Source organism: Xenopus laevis, chromosome 2S, assembly GCF_017654675.1.
Source record: "Xenopus laevis strain J_2021 chromosome 2S, Xenopus_laevis_v10.1, whole genome shotgun sequence".
In the NCBI taxonomy this organism is placed as follows: Eukaryota; Metazoa; Chordata; class Amphibia; order Anura; family Pipidae; genus Xenopus; species Xenopus laevis.
Window position 1 is genome coordinate 14,832,149 of NC_054374.1, and position 18,612 is coordinate 14,850,760.

Below are 18,612 nucleotides of genomic sequence, written 5' to 3' on the forward strand. Positions count from 1 at the left end.
TCAATTCAATATTCAACCTTCGATAAATAATCCCCTTCATAGAGTAATGCTGGCCACAGATGCACTGAGACGATCGTACGAATCAATGTACGATCGGACTTTCCCATCTCCCAACCTGCCACTAACCATTCAGATCAAAGTCTTTTCCATTCTGACCAAATAAAGTGGTTAAAGAACAGATCAGCCGATGTTCTGCCCCTGACAGCAATCGTACGATAGACAAAGCTAGTGACAGTCTCCCACTGAAAATCGTACGATCGGCAATACACGCAGAGATATTACCCGCAGCTGACAGAAATTTTCTAACCTGTCCGATCGACCAAACGACCGATCTCCACTGGACGAAAAATGTCAGGACTCTCCACACACGTTCCGAAATATCGTACGAATCCTCGATTCGTACAATGGGATCTTTGCGTCTGTGGCCAGCTTAATGTTTTTATGTAGAGATAGGCACCACTGTTTTTCAATAAACAATTTATACAAATTGCAGATCCAACAATCTAAAGGTGGCCATAGACACACAGATCCTATCGTACGAATTGAGGATTCGTACGATTTTCGGATAGTGTGTGGCGTGTGCCGACATCTTTCCTCCGGCCGAGATCGTAGTTTGGTCGGTCAGGTTTGATTTTGACCCGACCGATCCCGCCGGAGCCCATGGCACATCGTAATCGGATCGTTCGGCCATACGGCCGAACAATTAGATTACCCCCGATATAGCCATGCTTGTTAATGGCATATCGGGGAAAGATCCACTCGTTTGGCGATGTTGCCAAACGAGCGGATCTTTGCGTCTATGGCCACCTTTACAGTGCTCATTTAGAATATCTGCTATCTATTCCATTTTCAAATGCAGACAATTTTTTGAAAGACTAATAAAATCTTCATGGCCAAAGCTTTTTTTTTTTTTAAAAAAAGATAGTTTATTCCTTTAATTAATTAAATGTATGTCATCACAGGTGATAGTGCTGTCCCAGCTGCATTACTGACACATGGTTGAAGGAGCTAATTATGCATATTTATCTTATCTTGCCTGATGCACTATAATAGACTACAAAGATCAAAAGGATTTCATGTGCCAAATTGAAAAGTCAGGTTTGTGCAAAATCTGTCAGGAAAATATCAAATTAATGTCACATTGTCCACTGGTCATCTAACATCCTACTTGATCAAACTATAACAAGAGTCCCATTTAAACCAAGTAATTCTTGGCACGTTTTCAGTTTCACATTCTAATTTTATTTGCTAAAATAAATAGAAACCTTGGAGAAAATAAAAAGTAAATAGTGCAGGGGCCCTTTACTGGAAGTACTGTACATCATATATCCCCATATCAACAGCCAGAATGGTTTAAGTTTATTAATGATATCCACTCAGTTTTCCTCTAGCTGTAGACTTATGTTATTGAAAAAAACAACTTCATCAACTTTATTTTCCCTAATTGCAACATCTCCTGATTACCCCTTCCATCCTCACTTATTGTTGCTTCATTTCATGCTGCCTGCAGAATCATCACCTGCCTTAAGCCTCATTATCATTATTCAGCCCCCGAATACATATTCATTGTCCCCTTACTGCCTACTCATTCTCTCCAACTGCAATTTCATTAGCGTCTGCCTTTAGCATCATTAGTGCCTGCCTGCACTTTAATTATCTTATTTCCCCAACTTCTAGTTCATTTTTCTCTGACTCTAGCTTCATTATATTCTGCCTGTAGTTTTATTTTCTTCACCCTCTAGCTGCTCACATAGTCAGGGATCCTATGCAAAAGTGTCTAAATTTAGTTCCTTGACATACTTTTGTCGAAAGTCTTAGTTCTTGCAATTGCCTTTGGCTACTATGGTAATGTATTAGCATAGTAAAGCATATCATATATGGATTTTTTTTGCCTGACTGAATGTTTGAAGAACATGTAGGCTTCAAGTTAGAACATTTAATTTAATGTTATCTGTATTAGTTTATGTAGCAAAATCACTGCTTTCCCTTAAGGCTGATTATTAGATCTCAAAGAGCAACTACTAAATACCACAGGCCATAGTAATTTGCTATCCCATAATGCTCCCCATAAATGAAACGGTGGTCTGACAATTTGATTGAACACAGAGTTTGCCAACAATAAGGGTATATGTATCAAAAAATGAAGCTAAAGTCCTCTAGAGTGAAATTCCTCCACTCTCCATTCATTTCTATGGGATTTTGAAAGGCGTATTTATCAAAGGATGAACTTTCACTTTCAACCCAATGATAAATATTCTTTTATAAATCCCACCCACTTTAGAAATATACCTCTCATGTAGCCTGTGTGGACTTATAATATGGATTGTGAGTCTTTAGGTAAGACCATGTACAATACATAGATTCTCTCTTGTCTATCAAAGGCTTACCTGTTTGGTTCCAATGAAGATTATAGAAAAACATTTTCTAAAATCAATTTTAATTAAACATGGCTTTGTGGGGTTTTTTTTTTTGCAGGTCTTGAACTAATTTGAAGTGAATTGATTTTCTAGTGCCAGAAATCAAGCACAAAAATGCATGACATAATCTTCCTAGCCTGTAAGACAAGTAGCAAAGTAGTGATACAAGTTAGTAAAGTAACTCCATTATTTCAATAGCATTCCAAAAACTCAGAAAATATAATTGATTAAATGATTTATGGGTAGTGAAGTTTTGTTACCTCTGTCCAAAAGAAAGTCTACTGTGCCCTATAGAAGACAATAATGTCAAGAATGTTAGTAGAATAATGGATAGAATAATTAATGTAAATTAATTTCTTTACATATTCTCAAAAGTTAAAAAATGGTTAAAAAATATTATTTAAAATGTATTTGAAATTAAATATGTATAAAAGGACCCAGAATGTACAAGTGCATTTTTTATGAAATATTTAAAATATTACATGCCAAATGTTGTTAACAATAAGCAAAAACATAGGGGCAAATTTACTATGGATCAGGCAGGAAAATCAATAAGTTAACATCCTTACCATCTGTAGAAAGTTGCCGTCAAATGGTTAATCTGCTACTTAATGGGGTTAATGATTAAAATAATTTGTATATAACAAAAACTTCGGTTCCTCTCTTCATCTGAGATCCTTTCTTATTGTACACAAATATTTAAAAATGAGCAGCTACAAATATGGATAATTACTTTTTCCAAATTAGGGCAGCAGCAGTTTCCACAAATATATTCCAAAATATTATTTTGCAATGTCTACCACTGTAGAACTGTTCTGGAAACAGAAACAGCATCAAGGTTTCCTACAAACAAATATTGGTACATAAAACACCTTCATTAAACCAATTAGAAGAGAACAAAACCAACTATGTAATTTCATTGTCTCCTGACAAGCAATAAGTGAAATTGTTGGACGAAACAATAACCTCTTACTGAGACAAAAAAAGAAAACCTGTCCCCTGAAGTCATATGTTTCATGTAAAACCTGCACATCTAATTAGGTCTGGAATGTTTCGACTCTATTGTTGATCAATGTTAGTTTTTAATTGTGCAAGAGACACGCAGTTCTTCCAATTGTTATATAGTTCCATCTTTGGAAAACAAAAATCAGCAAAGAGTCCTTTTTTTAAATGCACTGAATAATAAGTATATTTAGAAATGTACATTTCCGTGCTGAGAATCCTTTATGCCTCGGGTGTGATTACAACTGGGACAAACTAAGAATAATGCTTGTTATTTGTCATGGAGATGAACAGTGCGCATCCATTGTTGTGTGCTGTTTATATGATAGGCATTTTTTTGTTTGTCTTTCTTTACCTTGACGGCACTGGAGAACTGTGTTCAGCACTACTGATTAGGCAGAGCAAGTGAAGCAGAATAGAAATCTTGTATGATTGGCTTGGTACCACGGTTTTTATTTTCTCAGAACAGAAGAAAATGGTGACTGGCTCTATTGTATATAAATATATATACTGCTTTATACTGGCTTTTTTTCTTTCTTAATTTTGCCGTTTTTAACAAGATGAAAATATAAAATGTGATTTATAAAAGCACAGAAATCATCTTCATATTTTATAGGGTACAGAAAGTCACCAGAGTGGAGAGGAAAGTAATTAAAGGCATATTGCACTGATTTGATTTATCTTGCTAAACACAGGAACTTCTATAAGTGAGATATGGTTAATTTAACCAGTAAAGAAAGAAAGGTTTTGTTCATCCAGAAACGTGAATATACAAGTATGGAATCCATTATCCAGAAACACATTATTTAGAAAGAGCTGAATTACAGGAAATCCTTCTCCCGTAGACTCCATTTTAATCAAAAATTTACTTTCCTAGTAATTATAAAATAGTACTTCATACTTGAGCCCAACTAATATATAATTATTCCTTGTTGAAAGCAAAACAATCTTGTTTGGTTTAGTTAGTGTTTCAGTGATTTTTTAAGTAGACTTCAGGAACAGAGAACCAATTTACTGAAAGATCCCTTATCCAAAATGATTGTTTTTGCAAAACAGGGCAAACTGAAATATTAAATAAGTCTCTGCCCCTCTTGTCACTTTACATATTCTTACATCAATTTCATGTTTTTAAATATGTTTATAATACCATTAAAAGATCATTTTCCAAAAGCAACCAATTCAAATTGTATTGACTGATCCTGTGTCAGGCTAGGTAACATTTTCCAGAGCCCAAGTGATTAAAAATATAGTTGCTCCGAGCTTCAAAAGTAGACAAACTGAAAGTGCTGTTAATGATAGAAAGGGTAACAGACATTGTGGTAATTGTAAAGTGTGCAGAGATGATGAGATGTGAGCACGCAAAACAACGAAATGATGACAATTTAGATTTGCGTTACTTGCAATAAAAGGTGTGTAAATTACGTGGCCAGTTGTTCATGTGGTTATAAATGTATTGGGAAAACAAATAGGCCATTCAATCATAGAATCTTAGAACATATCCGTATTTATTGATTTGACACTTGGGGCAGATTTATCAAGAGTCAAATTAAAAATTTGAATTCGAAATTCGAATTTTTGAGTTTTTCTGTGGTCAAAACTGTCAAATTTGACTAGGGAGTTATTCAAATTCTATTTCAGTTTTTCAAAACATTCGAATTCGATTTTTGAGATTTATCTTAAATTCTACTATTCGCCATCTAAAACCTGCCGAATTGCTGTTTAAGTCAAGGGATCAATATGGAGTTGTTTGTAACCTCCCTGACAACATTCTAATCAAATTTGATCCAAATTCGATTTGAGTTTTTGGGTCGATCCTATTCACACTGGAGCACGTCATCTTTCTTTCTTGGTATAGAGACTCCGGGAGGAGGACTTGTGGATGATGTTGCTAGTCATGTGTTGAGACACTGCAGAAGTTCTGGCACTAGGTGGAATTTTTCTGCCGTGAGACTGTGTATTCTCAATGTTGCTTGTAGTGGGTCCCTGTTTAATTAGAGATTGTGAGGGAGTTTTAGACCTCAGTATGGCATATGAAACACACACACACACAAATAAACATACAAATAAAGTTTGTCATCTCTATTGGTGGTTTCTTCCACATCCAGCAAGGCAGAAGAAAAGCAGGAGTCTTATTCTGAAAAGTTGTTCATAGACCCAAGAACTATTGGGCTCCAGGGTCCAGAATTATTTTGGTAATAAGTCATCAACCTCTTAAATATCATGGGTAACACAGACAGTAGTGGTATTGTGAGGAGCACGTCTTGCTTCTAGCAAGACACCCCAGTTTTGCACATGTATTGGTTGTTTAGTAGATTCAAAAATGCTACTCCTATGTAAGTGTAGCAAATGAATGCCGTAGTCTACTAAAGCAATTAAGAACTCTGCCCCAGCCTACATCTCTGAACTTATCTCCAAGTACCCACCAAACCATTACACTCTTCTACTGATCTACTTCTGAACTCCTCCCTCATATGCAACAAATAGATCATGTAAATAGTCAAGATAATTCAACAACACATGTGCCTTGCGCACAGTGTGTAAGGCAGGGACTGGAGTGGAGTTGGTGGCTTGCTTTGCTTTGAAGATTCCTGGAGAATAGATGCTTAAGAAGATGACTGAAAAAAAGTAACTATATAGAAACAATGTTTGCCTCAACTTTTATTTCATACCCAGGGGATTAACTTTGAAATGGCTAAATAATAAATAGCATTCAGGGGCCACAAATTCAGCCTATGATTTATCGCACAAAATGCACAAGAGTGTTATTTATATGAAACATATGAACCTTTACATGTTTTGGTCCGTACAATGAAGTTTTTGTTAAGTGTAAGCCCATATGCTACTACACTATTCCAAACCCAGCTCCTGTACTAATTTCTACTTATACACACAATTTGGGGTTTTCTGTAATTTTTGTAGTCCTGAATTCCAATTCAAATGCTGGAATTATGTACTCTCCAATGCAGATTTAACAGGTTGCTTTATTAACATTGTATTTAGGTTTTTCCAATATTTACAGCAAAAAAAAATTACAATCAAGTTTTTTTTTTCCCGTGATTACATTTTTCTATTCTTATTTTTTTTAAATATTTAAAATGTTGCTTTATGATTTGTTTTGTTTTTTTTTAAAAAAAAGCAGTAATATCATGGCCAAAATAAACACAGCAGAGATTAAAAAAATGGTTTTGTCATAAATCACAGAAATAAAAACACACTTGAATGTTAACATATCAGTTCATAAGTGTATTTAAACAATATGTACATGGATGCATGCATTTTGGCTTAAATAAACCACCAGTGTATATGTCTAGCTGTCCTGGCTTGTTTCTCTTTATAGGAATTTGAGTTAATATCCTGAATTTGCACACTTCAAAACTGCTGGCCTAATTCTTTTTCTCCGCTCAATTACTAATTAGAATGTGTGATATCTCAGATGACAGATAGCAGCTGTGAAACTCATCAGATAATGAGAGCCTCCCACTGGTGTTTCATGAATTTGAGGCATGAAAAAAAGAAAAGGAATTCAGTTTTAACTTAACTTTAAGGGGCAGATTTATCAAGGGTCGAATTTCGAAGTACAAAAAACTTTGAAATTCGACCATCGAATTGAAAAACTTTGATTACAATTCGAATTATAGTTTTTTCACCGAATTTGCCAATCCTACAATCGAACAATCGAACGTTTCAAATGATTTTAGCGTACGATCAAAGGATTTTTATTCGATGTGTAAAAAAGTTTGTAGAAGGTCCCCATAGGCTAACATAGCAATTCGGCAAAGTATTAAAGTCGAAGTTGTTTTAAAGAGACAGTACTTTGATTATCAAATGGTCGAATATTCGAACGATTTTTACTTTGAATCAAAGTCGAAGTAAATTCTAAGTCATAGTATCCTATTCGATGGTTGAAGTATCCAAAAAATTACTTTGAAATTCAAACTTTTTGTACTTCGAAAATTCACGCAAACCTTAGTAAATCTGCCCCTAAGTGTGAAAGTCAGAACTTAAAATGTAGTTTTCTTTCTTTTCTCACTCTCTTTGAATGAAATTTATTTCTTCCCCCCTAACAGTACTGTTGTATCTCTGCAGAAACATGATGGACAATTTACAATTATCCAACTGGTGGGAATGTTAAGAGGAATTGCCTCTGGAATGAAATACCTTTCCGATATTGGTTACGTACACCGGGACCTCGCTGCCAGGAATATCCTCGTCAACAGTAATTTAGTATGCAAAGTTTCAGACTTTGGACTTTCTCGGGTGTTAGAAGATGACCCAGATGCTCTATATACAACAACAGTAAGTGATGATTATGTAACCGCTGGTATATTTAAATGAGGCCATAAGTATTCAATGCAAACTATATTGGGTAATACATACAAATTATTAGCCAAAGGTATTTATTGCTGAACAATTAAGTAATTCGGCACTTCTTTCAGTTGAGTACTGTGCTGTTCTGCAATTACAATCACTAAGTTTGTCGGTGCCTGAAGAGATCAGGTGAATGGCCCAAGGTCAAAGGCAATTCATAGAGGACTCAAAAGCCAAATTATACTTATTTAAAGGGATGGCTCACCTGTAAGTTAACATTTAGTATTATAGTGTTATAAAATGACCAATTCTAAGCAATGTTTCAATTGCATGTTTACATATTTATTGCTATTGCTATTTAATATTATTAATCTTTCTATTCAGGCCCTGTCCTATTCCTATTCATATTCCAGTCTCTTATCCAAATCAGTGCATGATTGCTAGGGTAATTTTGACCCTAGCAACCAGATTGCTGAAACTGTAAACTGGAGAGCCTCTGAATAAAAAGTTAAATAACTCAAAAACCACAAATAATAAAAAATGAAAACCAATTGAAAACTGTCTCCAAATACCACTCTCTATGTCATACTAACAGGTGAACAACTGTGTAATCCATTCATGAGAGTACAGGTTCTCCAAAATTGACTGAATAGACTTAATTTTGCCTTGACAAAGCCAGCAGGCGAAACACGTGTTGGCACACTGGGAAGCGCTTTTTGTGAAGTCTCCTGGGCGCTTTCCTTATTTTTACTATTGCAAAATAATTTCCTATTGATTTTAAACCTTTGCGACCGCATTGATTCTTCTTTTATAATCTTACCTGTTATCCAATGGCACTGTGGGATTTGTAGTTTTATAGGGAAGATTAGCTCTCCGAATTATAAGATAGCAAGGTAAAATTGAGACTACAGTCCCCAGTGACCTACTTTCTCCTCCGTGTGGGGTCCCAGACTTAGAAAAATACAGGCAGCTAGAACTTGGGACTTCTCCACCTCTAACAATTTTCCTATTCCTCCTTTCTCTTTCAATGCTGGTCTCCTTTGAATAATTTTATGCAAACGTTTTTTAACACCCTATAACTTTAACGGGGGTGTATGGATTAATTATTACTCACCAATTTTCATGCAGTCTTCAAAGATTACCTTAATTGATTTGCAGCAATTTTAATGAATTTAGTAAAGTTTACTTTTTAACAGTTAATCAGTTATTTACAATCTTCTATAATGAATGGATTTTAATGTGTGATATATAATAATGAATTAACTTTAATCTCACCTGGGTCAATTTAATCCTGGTTATTTAAGTTAACTTCTTAATTTCATTTGAAGCACTAGCACTTTATAGCACAATATTAATTAATCCTGTTACATGATTTTTAATTGCTAATGAATTATTAGCACCTAGCACATAGCACTTTATTGGGTAACCCAGCAATGGCTGCCCAATAATTGAAGCAACACTGGGTTAGTAACCGTTAACGAAACTGTTAATAAACTCTGACACTGCTGCACTAATACTTGAATTTTCTTTAATTGGTGGCCAATTGAATAGAGAGGGGTTTTACTTCTTTTCATTTCTATAACACATTATTTTGGTAATCACACCTCTTTCGTTCGGAAAACGTATTGCTTTTTTAGGAAGGTACACTGAACAATTCTTTCTTTATGAATAGACTTAATTAACAAGATAATTAGAGTTGTGCCTGATCAGCTGTTGTCATCAACACATATGAACCACAATTTTTTACAAGTTATTTGTTTTATCCACCAAAATGGCAAAAAAACGTGTTTCCTTCAGAATAACACTTTTTTTGTAACTTACATTTTTATTTTTGTCATTAAAGGAAGAGGTCATATTGAAGCATTTTATTCATTCAAAGCCCTTCAAAATAATTCTGACATTGAAAAGTCCCAATGGAATAAATCAGTTGACCTGAATGTTTTCACTTTTCACAGTCACAAAGTATTCAAAGTGTTTTCAAAAATTCAGGCTGTTTTTGAATACACAGCACTAACGGTTGTCTCTGAAATATGTCTACAAACGGTACCTTTAGATCTTTTGTTCCCACTTCACTTCCATTGCAACCGCCTAGAACTCAACTCTTTCTTGTAGTGGAATATCTTAACCTGTTCTATTCCCATGATGCTGTCCAATGTTTCACTTACATTTATTAAAAATATGTTTCTATTCTTAAACTTATATATTATGGTATATAAGTTATATTCCTGTTTCTTAATCCCCATATGTTGTTCAGTTACAACATGTTGTAGGTGTAGACTTAAACCCTTGAGTGAATGTTGAAGAATACTCGGTTGTAGTCCAACAACATCTAGATACCAAAGTTTAATAAACATAAGTGTTCACAGTGCCCCCAGGCAGGCCTGGATTTGTGGAAAGGCCACCTAGGCCCGGGCCTAGGGTGGCAGGATTTTAGGGGGGCGGCATTATGCCCAACCACACCCACTTTGGTTCAAAAACACTGGGGATGAGCTGGAGATACAATTTTCCCCATTGATGATAAAAATTTGCACGAATAAAGGGGAGGGGACAGGGGCGCTGAACGGGAGTGGGCCTAGGGGCGCCATCTATGTAAATCCGGCCCTGCCCCCAGGTAGTTTGCAAAGTGCAAAAAAATTCACCACTGGGGTGAATGGGGCATTGTGCAGATAACCACAGGTCTCTGTTCTCCAATGTGCCTTCTGCCACGTACCTTATTCGTCATTCAAAGGCACATGGTTTGGAGCAGCTGAAGGTGCAACCGAATCGGGGCCCTTTCATTACCCAAATTACCTCTATAGTCTTACTTTAATGTGATCAAAAGTACTGTGATGTCGCAATTCAACTTAATAATTTGTCTGAACATGAGAGAATATATTTTGTATATATGGGTATTTTATATTTATATATATTTCTCCGTCCGATACATTCTATGTAATTATTATGTATGTCAATATACTGTATATTCTTTGTATTTTTATATATTTTTCTACTATTTTCTCTATTCTATTTCCATATACTTTTTATAGATCCACAAAATGATTTTAATACTCCCCTGTAATATCTAACTCTCTGGAGAAATTTAGAGGTACTGTTTCTTTAAGGTGTTTTTTTTTGTTCTGTTTTTCTTTTCTTTTTTGTTGATTGGTTGGGTTGTGTTTAAATGCTCATATCCTGTGATTGTCATTTGAGCCCATGACTAAGCACCCTGAAGGGTGTGAAACGCGTAGGGTGGATGGAGATGAAGCTATATTTTTAATTTTTCTACCAATAAATGTATCTTTTAACTGAGCATCTCTGGTCTTGTGGATCCGTTTGAGTGCCGGTCAGCCCTGCTTCTTTATCTTCTATCACAAGTACTGAGACAAACAGTCTGGCAATTTTCCCATAGACCCATGTGGCTCACATTTCCAACAAACTTTATACTCTTTTTACACTACCCATCTGTTGGTAGCCTTTCCGACAGCCTAACAGTGGTCATAAGAATTAAGTAGATCTCCAGTGTTTACCTGACTTTGAATAATATACTCCTATTGGTACTACTTTGGTAGTTGACTTAGGGCTAGGCCACACGGAAAGATTTCAGGGAGATTAGTCGCCTGGCGACTAATCGCCGCGTCTAATCTCCATGAATGGCTCGCTGGTATCTCACACCTCACACATCTCGCACCCGCTAGCGCTAAAGTCGTCTGCGCCTATTCACACGCGGCGACACATTTTTCAAAGTCGCTCAAAATTGCCTAGCGATTCAGGGAGATTAGTAGCCTCAAAGATGCGGCGATTAGTCGCCAGGCGACCAATCTCCCTGAATCTTCCCGTGTGGCCCTAGCCTTACCAGAAGAATTAAAAAAAAAGAGACTTGGAATACAATTTCGTGGTAAGTCAGCTTGTTTGTTTCCTAATCTATTAGTCCTGTCTATGAACTTGAAGAAGGGTATGTTCACTAGTGATGGACGAATCTGTGGCGTTTTGCTAATAATTCGCGAATTCATCCGTTTTTGTTGCCGGCGTCCGTTTTTCTATATATATTCTACTTGACCCTGCACACCAGTCATTTGTTTCTTAATTGGTGGAAGGTGATCCCAACTCCTTATATTTGAAGCATTATATGTTTTATTGCTATGTACACTTCTGATGCGAGTACTGCTATCTGGCAAAGCATAAATCTAGGAGCTTCCTGAACACATTTCACCTGAAATTAAACAATACCCTCACCTTGGAATTACGAGTAATATTCTCGTCAGACTCAGGAATAATACATTCAACAAATGTCTAGTAAAGCTGCCACCTTATGTTTCATGTAATGGTTTACATTGAAGGCCATGTACATTGTTCTTGCAATGATAAAATGTAACTGTACTGAGAAAACATTTTCCGACACACAATAGTGTTATTTCAATGCGTTATTTCAATGTGGATTGTTTGTTTATTTCTGTAAATGACACCATAAAAATCATGACAGAATCTCTTTAAGGTCCCTTGATACTTAAATAGTAAATGTAAGATGTAGAGCTGACAAAAGCTGGGTTCCACAAGAGTTAGAATGTGCACCAAGTAATGACTAAATATTTTAGCATTTGGTGTGTACCGGGGGGCTAACACAGTGTTTGTAAATAGTGATGGATGAATTTATTTGGCAGGCATGGATTTGCAGCACATTTTCACACTTTGCTGCCGGAAAATGTTTTGACACGTGTCAAAATTGTTGTGCGCATAAATATTGTTGCGCGTCAAAATTTTTTAGATGCTGTTTCGCTAATTTTTTCTGAGTTTTGCTAATTCCTCGGCGAAGCGAAATGGGACATATTCACCCATCACTATTTATAAAGCAATGGAGTTTTCAGCAGCACTGTGGTTTAATCCCAACAGTAAAAATCCTAGACATATGGACAAGTCAGTTGATAGAATCACTTTTTTAATAAAATATGGGGCTCAGCATAGCATTTAATGTGCCATATAAAAGATAACAAGGTTTGGGAGAATGCTGGAGGTCATGAACAAAGGGCAAAGGAGTGCTGCCAATACTTCCTAATTGTAGGAACAATATTCAGCGTGTGGCCACACTCCATTGAGCTGTCTTTACTAATGAGCAAAAACCCCACTATTGTTAGGTATTCCCTTGTGCCAGTCACCCACATGCTGGATGATAAATAAATTCAAAATATTACCCAATGATAATGATAAGTCACTATCAATACTTCAGCATTAATAATATGACTGGATCATTTCTCCAGAAATGCAATTAACATTACAGAGTAAGGATTCCAGTGGATGCTCAGCAGTAACTGCTACCACCCCATTAAACAGAATTGTGTTTGCTCAAAGTAGTTAGATACATTCTGTTAAAATGACACAGGTATCCGTTTTAATGAATATGTGACCCAGGACAGTAATGATAAAGTTATAAAAAAAGATTGAACGTTTGGATTCCACAATGTTACATAGTTAAATAGTTATATCAGCTTGAAAAAAGACAAAGTTCATCAAGTTCAAGCCCTCCAAATGAAACCCAGCATCCATACACACACCCCTCCATACTTTCACATAAATTATATACTGTATACCCATATCTATACTAACTACAGAGTTTAGTATCACAATAGCCTTTGATATTATGTCTGTCCAAAAAGTCATCCAAGTCATTCTTATAGTTAGGGATGGGCGAATTTTTTCGCCTCGTTTCGCCGAAAAAATGACGCCCATAGACTTGTATGGCGGCGTGCGTCAAAACAGTTTCGCCGTGCGACAAAAATTTTTTGACGCCCATAGACTTTAATGGGCGTCTGCGACATTTCGCCGGCGGCGAATTTTTGGCGAAGCGAAACGGGTCAAATTCGCCCATCCCTGCTTATAGTCATTAACTGAATCAGCATCACAACATCACCCGGCAGTGCATTCCACAACCTCACTGTCCTGACTGTGAAGAACCACCTACGTTGCTTCAAATGAAAGTTCTTTTCTTCTAGTCTGAAGGGGAGGCCTCTGGTACGGTGATCCACTTTATGGGTAAAAAGGTCCCCTGATATTTGTCTATAATGGCCTCAAATGTACTTGTAAAGTGTAATCATGTCTCCTCGCAAGCGCCTTTTTTCCAGAGAAAACAACCCCAACCGTGACAGTCTACTAGAGATGTCGCGAACTGTTCGCCGGCGAACCTGTTCGCGCGAACATCGGGTGTTCGCGCTCGCCGGAAGTTCGCGAACGTCGCGCGACGTTCGCCATTTTGGGTTCGCCATTGTTGGCGCTTTTTTTTGCCCTCTCACCCCAGACCAGCAGGTACATGGCAGCCAATCAGGAAGCTCTCCCCTGGACCACTCCCCTTCCCTATAAAAACCGAAGCCCTGCAGCGTTTTTTCACTCTGCCTGTGTGTGCTGAAGAGATAGTGTAGGGAGAGAGCTGCTGCCTGTTAGTGATTTCAGGGACAGTTGAAAGTTTGCTGGCTAGTAATCGTTTTGATACTGCTCTGTTATTGGAGGGACAGAAGTCTGCAGGGGTTTGAGGGACATTTTAGCTTAGGTAGCTTTGCTGGCTAGTAATCTACCTTCTACTGCAGTGCTCTGTATGTAGCTGCAGTGGGCAGCTGTCCTGCTTCTGATCTCATCTGCTGACTGCTGCAATAACAGTAGTCCTTGTAAGGACTGCTTTTATTTATTTTTTTGTTGTTTTACTACTACTACTACTACTACTACTATAAGAGCCCAGTGCTATTAGTCTAGCAGTGTTGGGGAGTGGGACTGGTGTGCTAATCTGCTGCTCCTAGTAGTTCAGCAGCACCAACTTTAATTTTTTTTTTTAATATTCATTTTTTTTTTATTTTACTTTTTTTTATTTTACTACCGCTGTAGTAGTGTATAAGTTGACCTTTTAGGCATTATTTGCCCTGTAGGCATTATTTGCACACTGTTTTCTTCAACCCGCCATCGAGCTGTGTGACCTTGTTCACATTCTGTCTAAATATCCATAATATTACCGTCTCCAGAAAAAACACCGGAGTCACTTTTTTCAAGCAGCATTCATATATTTTACGTAATCCGTATCCACCGCTGTAGTAGTGTATACGTTGGCCTTGTAGGCATTATTTGCACACTGTTTTCTTCAACCCGCCATCGAGCTGTGTGACCTTGTTCCCATTCTGTCTAAATATCCATAATATTACCGTCTCCAGAAAAAACACCGGAGTCACTTTTTTCAAGCAGCATTCATATATTTTACGTAATCCGTATCCACCGCTGTAGTAGTGTATACGTTGGCCTTGTAGGCATTATTTGCACACTGTTTTCTTCAACCCGCCATCGAGCTGTGTGACCTTGTTCCCATTCTGTCTAAATATCCATAATATTACCGTCTCCAGAAAAAACACCGGAGTCACTTTTTTCAAGCAGCATTCATATATTTTACGTAATCCGTATCCACCGCTGTAGTAGTGTATACGTTGGCCTTGTAGGCATTATTTGCACACTGTTTTCTTCAACCCGCCATCGAGCTGTGTGACCTTGTTCCCATTCTGTCTAAATATCCATAATATTACCGTCTCCAGAAAAAACACCGGAGTCACTTTTTTCAAGCAGCATTCATATATTTTACGTAATCCGTATCCACCGCTGTAGTAGTGTATACGTTGGCCTTGTAGGCATTATTTGCACACTGTTTTCTTCAACCCGCCATCGAGCTGTGTGACTTGTTCACATTCTGTCTAAATATCCATAATATTACCGTCTCCAGAAAAAACACCGGAGTACTTTTTTCAAGCAGCATAATATATTTTACGTAATCCGTATCCACCGCTGTAGTAGTGTATACGTTGGCCTTGTAGGCATTATTTGCACACTGTTTTCTTCAACCCGCCATCGAGCTGTGTGACCTTGTTCCCATTTCTGTCTAAATATCCATAATATTACCGTCTCCAGAAAAAAACACGGAGTCACTTTTTTCAAGCAGCCATATATATTTTACGTAATCCGTATCCACCGCTGTAGTAGTGTATACGTTGGCCTTGTAGGCATTATTTGCACACTGTTTTCTTCAACCCGCCATCGAGCTGTGTGACCTTGTTCCCATTCTGTCTAAATATCCATAATATTACCGTCTCCAGAAAAAAACCGGAGTCACTTTTTTCAAGCAGCCATAATATATTTTACGTAATCCGTATCCACCGCTGTAGTAGTGTATACGTTGGCCTTGTAGGCATTATTTGCACACTGTTTTCTTCAACCCGCCATCGAGCTGTGTGACCTTGTTCCCATTCTGTCTAAATATCCATAATATTACCGTCTCCAGAAAAAACACCGGAGTCACTTTTTTCAAGCAGCATTCATATATTTTACGTAATCCGTATCCACCGCTGTAGTAGTGTATACGTTGGCCTTGTAGGCATTATTTGCACACTGTTTTCTTCAACCCGCCATCGAGCTGTGTGACCTTGTTCCCATTCTGTCTAAATATCCATAATATTACCGTCTCCAGAAAAACACCGGAGTCACTTTTTTCAAGCAGCCATAATATATTTTACGTAATCCGTATCCACCGCTGTAGTAGTGTATACGTTGGCCTTGTAGGCATTATTTGCACACTGTTTTCTTCAACCCGCCATCGAGCTGTGTGACCTTGTTCCCATTCTGTCTAAATATCCATAATATTACCGTCTCCAGAAAAAACACCGGAGTCACTTTTTTCAAGCAGCCATAATATATTTTACGTAATCCGTATCCACGCTGTAGTAGTGTATACGTTGGCCTTGTAGGCATTATTTGCACACTGTTTTCTTCAACCCGCCATCGAGCTGTGTGACCTTGTTCCCATTCTGTCTAAATATCCATAATATTACCGTCTCCAGAAAAAACACCGGAGTCACTTTTTTCAAGCAGCCATAATATATTTTACGTAATCCGTATCCACCGCTGTAGTAGTGTATACGTTGGCCTTGTAGGCATTATTTGCACACTGTTTTCTTCAACCCGCCATCGAGCTGTGTGACCTTGTTCCCATTCTGTCTAAATATCCATATATATTACCGTCTCCAGAAAAAACACCGGAGTCACTTTTTTCAAGCAGCATTCATATATTTTACGTAATCCGTATCCACCGCTGTAGTAGTGTATACGTTGGCCTTGTAGGCATTATTTGCACACTGTTTTCTTCAACCCGCCATCGAGCTGTGTGACCTTGTTCCCATTCTGTCTAAATATCCATAATATTACCGTCTCCAGAAAAAACACCGGAGTCACTTTTTTCAAGCAGCCATAATATATTTTACGTAATCCGTATCCACCGCTGTAGTAGTGTATACGTTGGCCTTGTAGGCATTATTTGCACACTTGTTTTCTTCAACCCGCCATCGAGCTGTGTGACCTTGTTCCCATTCTGTCTAAATATCCATAATATTACCGTCTCCAGAAAAAACACCGGAGTCACTTTTTTCAAGCAGCCATAATATATTTTACGTAATCCGTATCCACCGCTGTAGTAGTGTATACGTTGGCCTTGTAGGCATTATTTGCACACTGTTTTCTTCAACCCGCCATCGAGCTGTGTGACCTTGTTCACATTTTGTCTAAATATTGATAATATTATCGTCTCTAGAAAAACCACTTGAGTTACTTTTTTTCAAGCAGCATTCATATATTTTACGTAATCCGTATCCACCGCTGTAGTAGTGTATACGTTGACCTTGTAGGCATTATTTGCACAGTGTTTTCTTCAACCCGCCCTCGAGCTGTGTGAGCTTGTTCACATTTTGTCTAAATATTGATAATATTATCGTCTCTAGAAAACCACTTGAGTTACTTTTTTTCAAGCAGCATTCATATATTTTACGTAATCCGTATCCACCGCTGTAGTAGTGTATACGTTGACCTTGTAGGCATTATTTGCACACTGTTTTCTTCAACCCGCCATCGAGCTGTGTGACCTTGTTCACATTTTGTCTAAATATTGATAATATTATCGTCTCTAGAAAAACCACTTGAGTTACTTTTTTACAAGCAGCATTCATATATTTTACGTAATCCGTATCCACCGCTGTAGTAGTGTATACGTTGACCTTGTAGGCATTATTTGCACAGTGTTTTCTTCAACCCGCCATCGAGCTGTGTGAGCTTGTTCACATTTTGTCTAAATATTGATAATATTATCGTCTCTAGAAAAACCACTTGAGTTACTTTTTTTCAAGCAGCATTCATATATTTTACGTAATCCGTATCCACCGCTGTAGTAGTGTATACGTTGACCTTGTAGGCATTATTTGCACACTGTTTTCTTCAACCCGCCATCGAGCTGTGTGACCTTGTTCACATTTTGTCTAAATATTGATAATATTATCGTCTCTAGAAAAACCACTTGAGTTACTTTTTTTCAAGCAGCATTCATATATTTTACGTAATCCGTATCCACCGCTGTAGTAGTGTATACGTTGACTTTGTAGGCATTATTTGCACAGTGTTTTCTTCAACCCGCCATCTAGCTGTGTGTATTATCGTTTCCAGAAAAACCAACTGAGTTTTTGTTGTTGTTGTTGTTTTTTTAAAAATAATGCCAGGCAAAGGCAGGCCGCCACGCAGAGGCCGTGCTAGGGGCCGTGCTGCTATGCAATCCTGTGGCCCTAGCAAATTGCCCAGTTTTAAAAAGCCAATGACCCTGAACTCCCAAAATGCTGAAGAGGTAGTTGACTGGCTTACACAGCACACCCCATCCTCTACCGTTTCTAACTTTACCACAACATCCTCCTCATCCTCCACTGCTATGGCCACCCCACGTAACACTTCCTCCACCACCGGTGCCCCTTCTTCACTGGGGTCAGAGGAGTTATTTTCCAATGAGTTTCTTGAACTGAGTAATGCGCAACCATTATTGCCAGAAGAAGATGAAGGAGATGAGGACCTTACACCAGAT

The 18,612-nt window shown here is 37.6% G+C and overlaps 1 protein-coding gene across 2 annotated transcripts in view; it reads left to right on the top strand.

The window, feature by feature from the left end:
• LOC108708862 (ephrin type-A receptor 6) overlaps window positions 1-18,612 on the top strand; it is a 394,409-nt gene that overhangs the window by 340,215 nt on the left and 35,582 nt on the right. For both annotated transcript variants that reach the window (XM_041583374.1, XM_041583375.1), the window contains one exon: window positions 7,506-7,715. In XM_041583374.1, coding sequence (XP_041439308.1) covers window positions 7,506-7,715 — 210 coding nt within the window. The remainder of the gene's footprint in view (window positions 1-7,505; window positions 7,716-18,612) is intronic.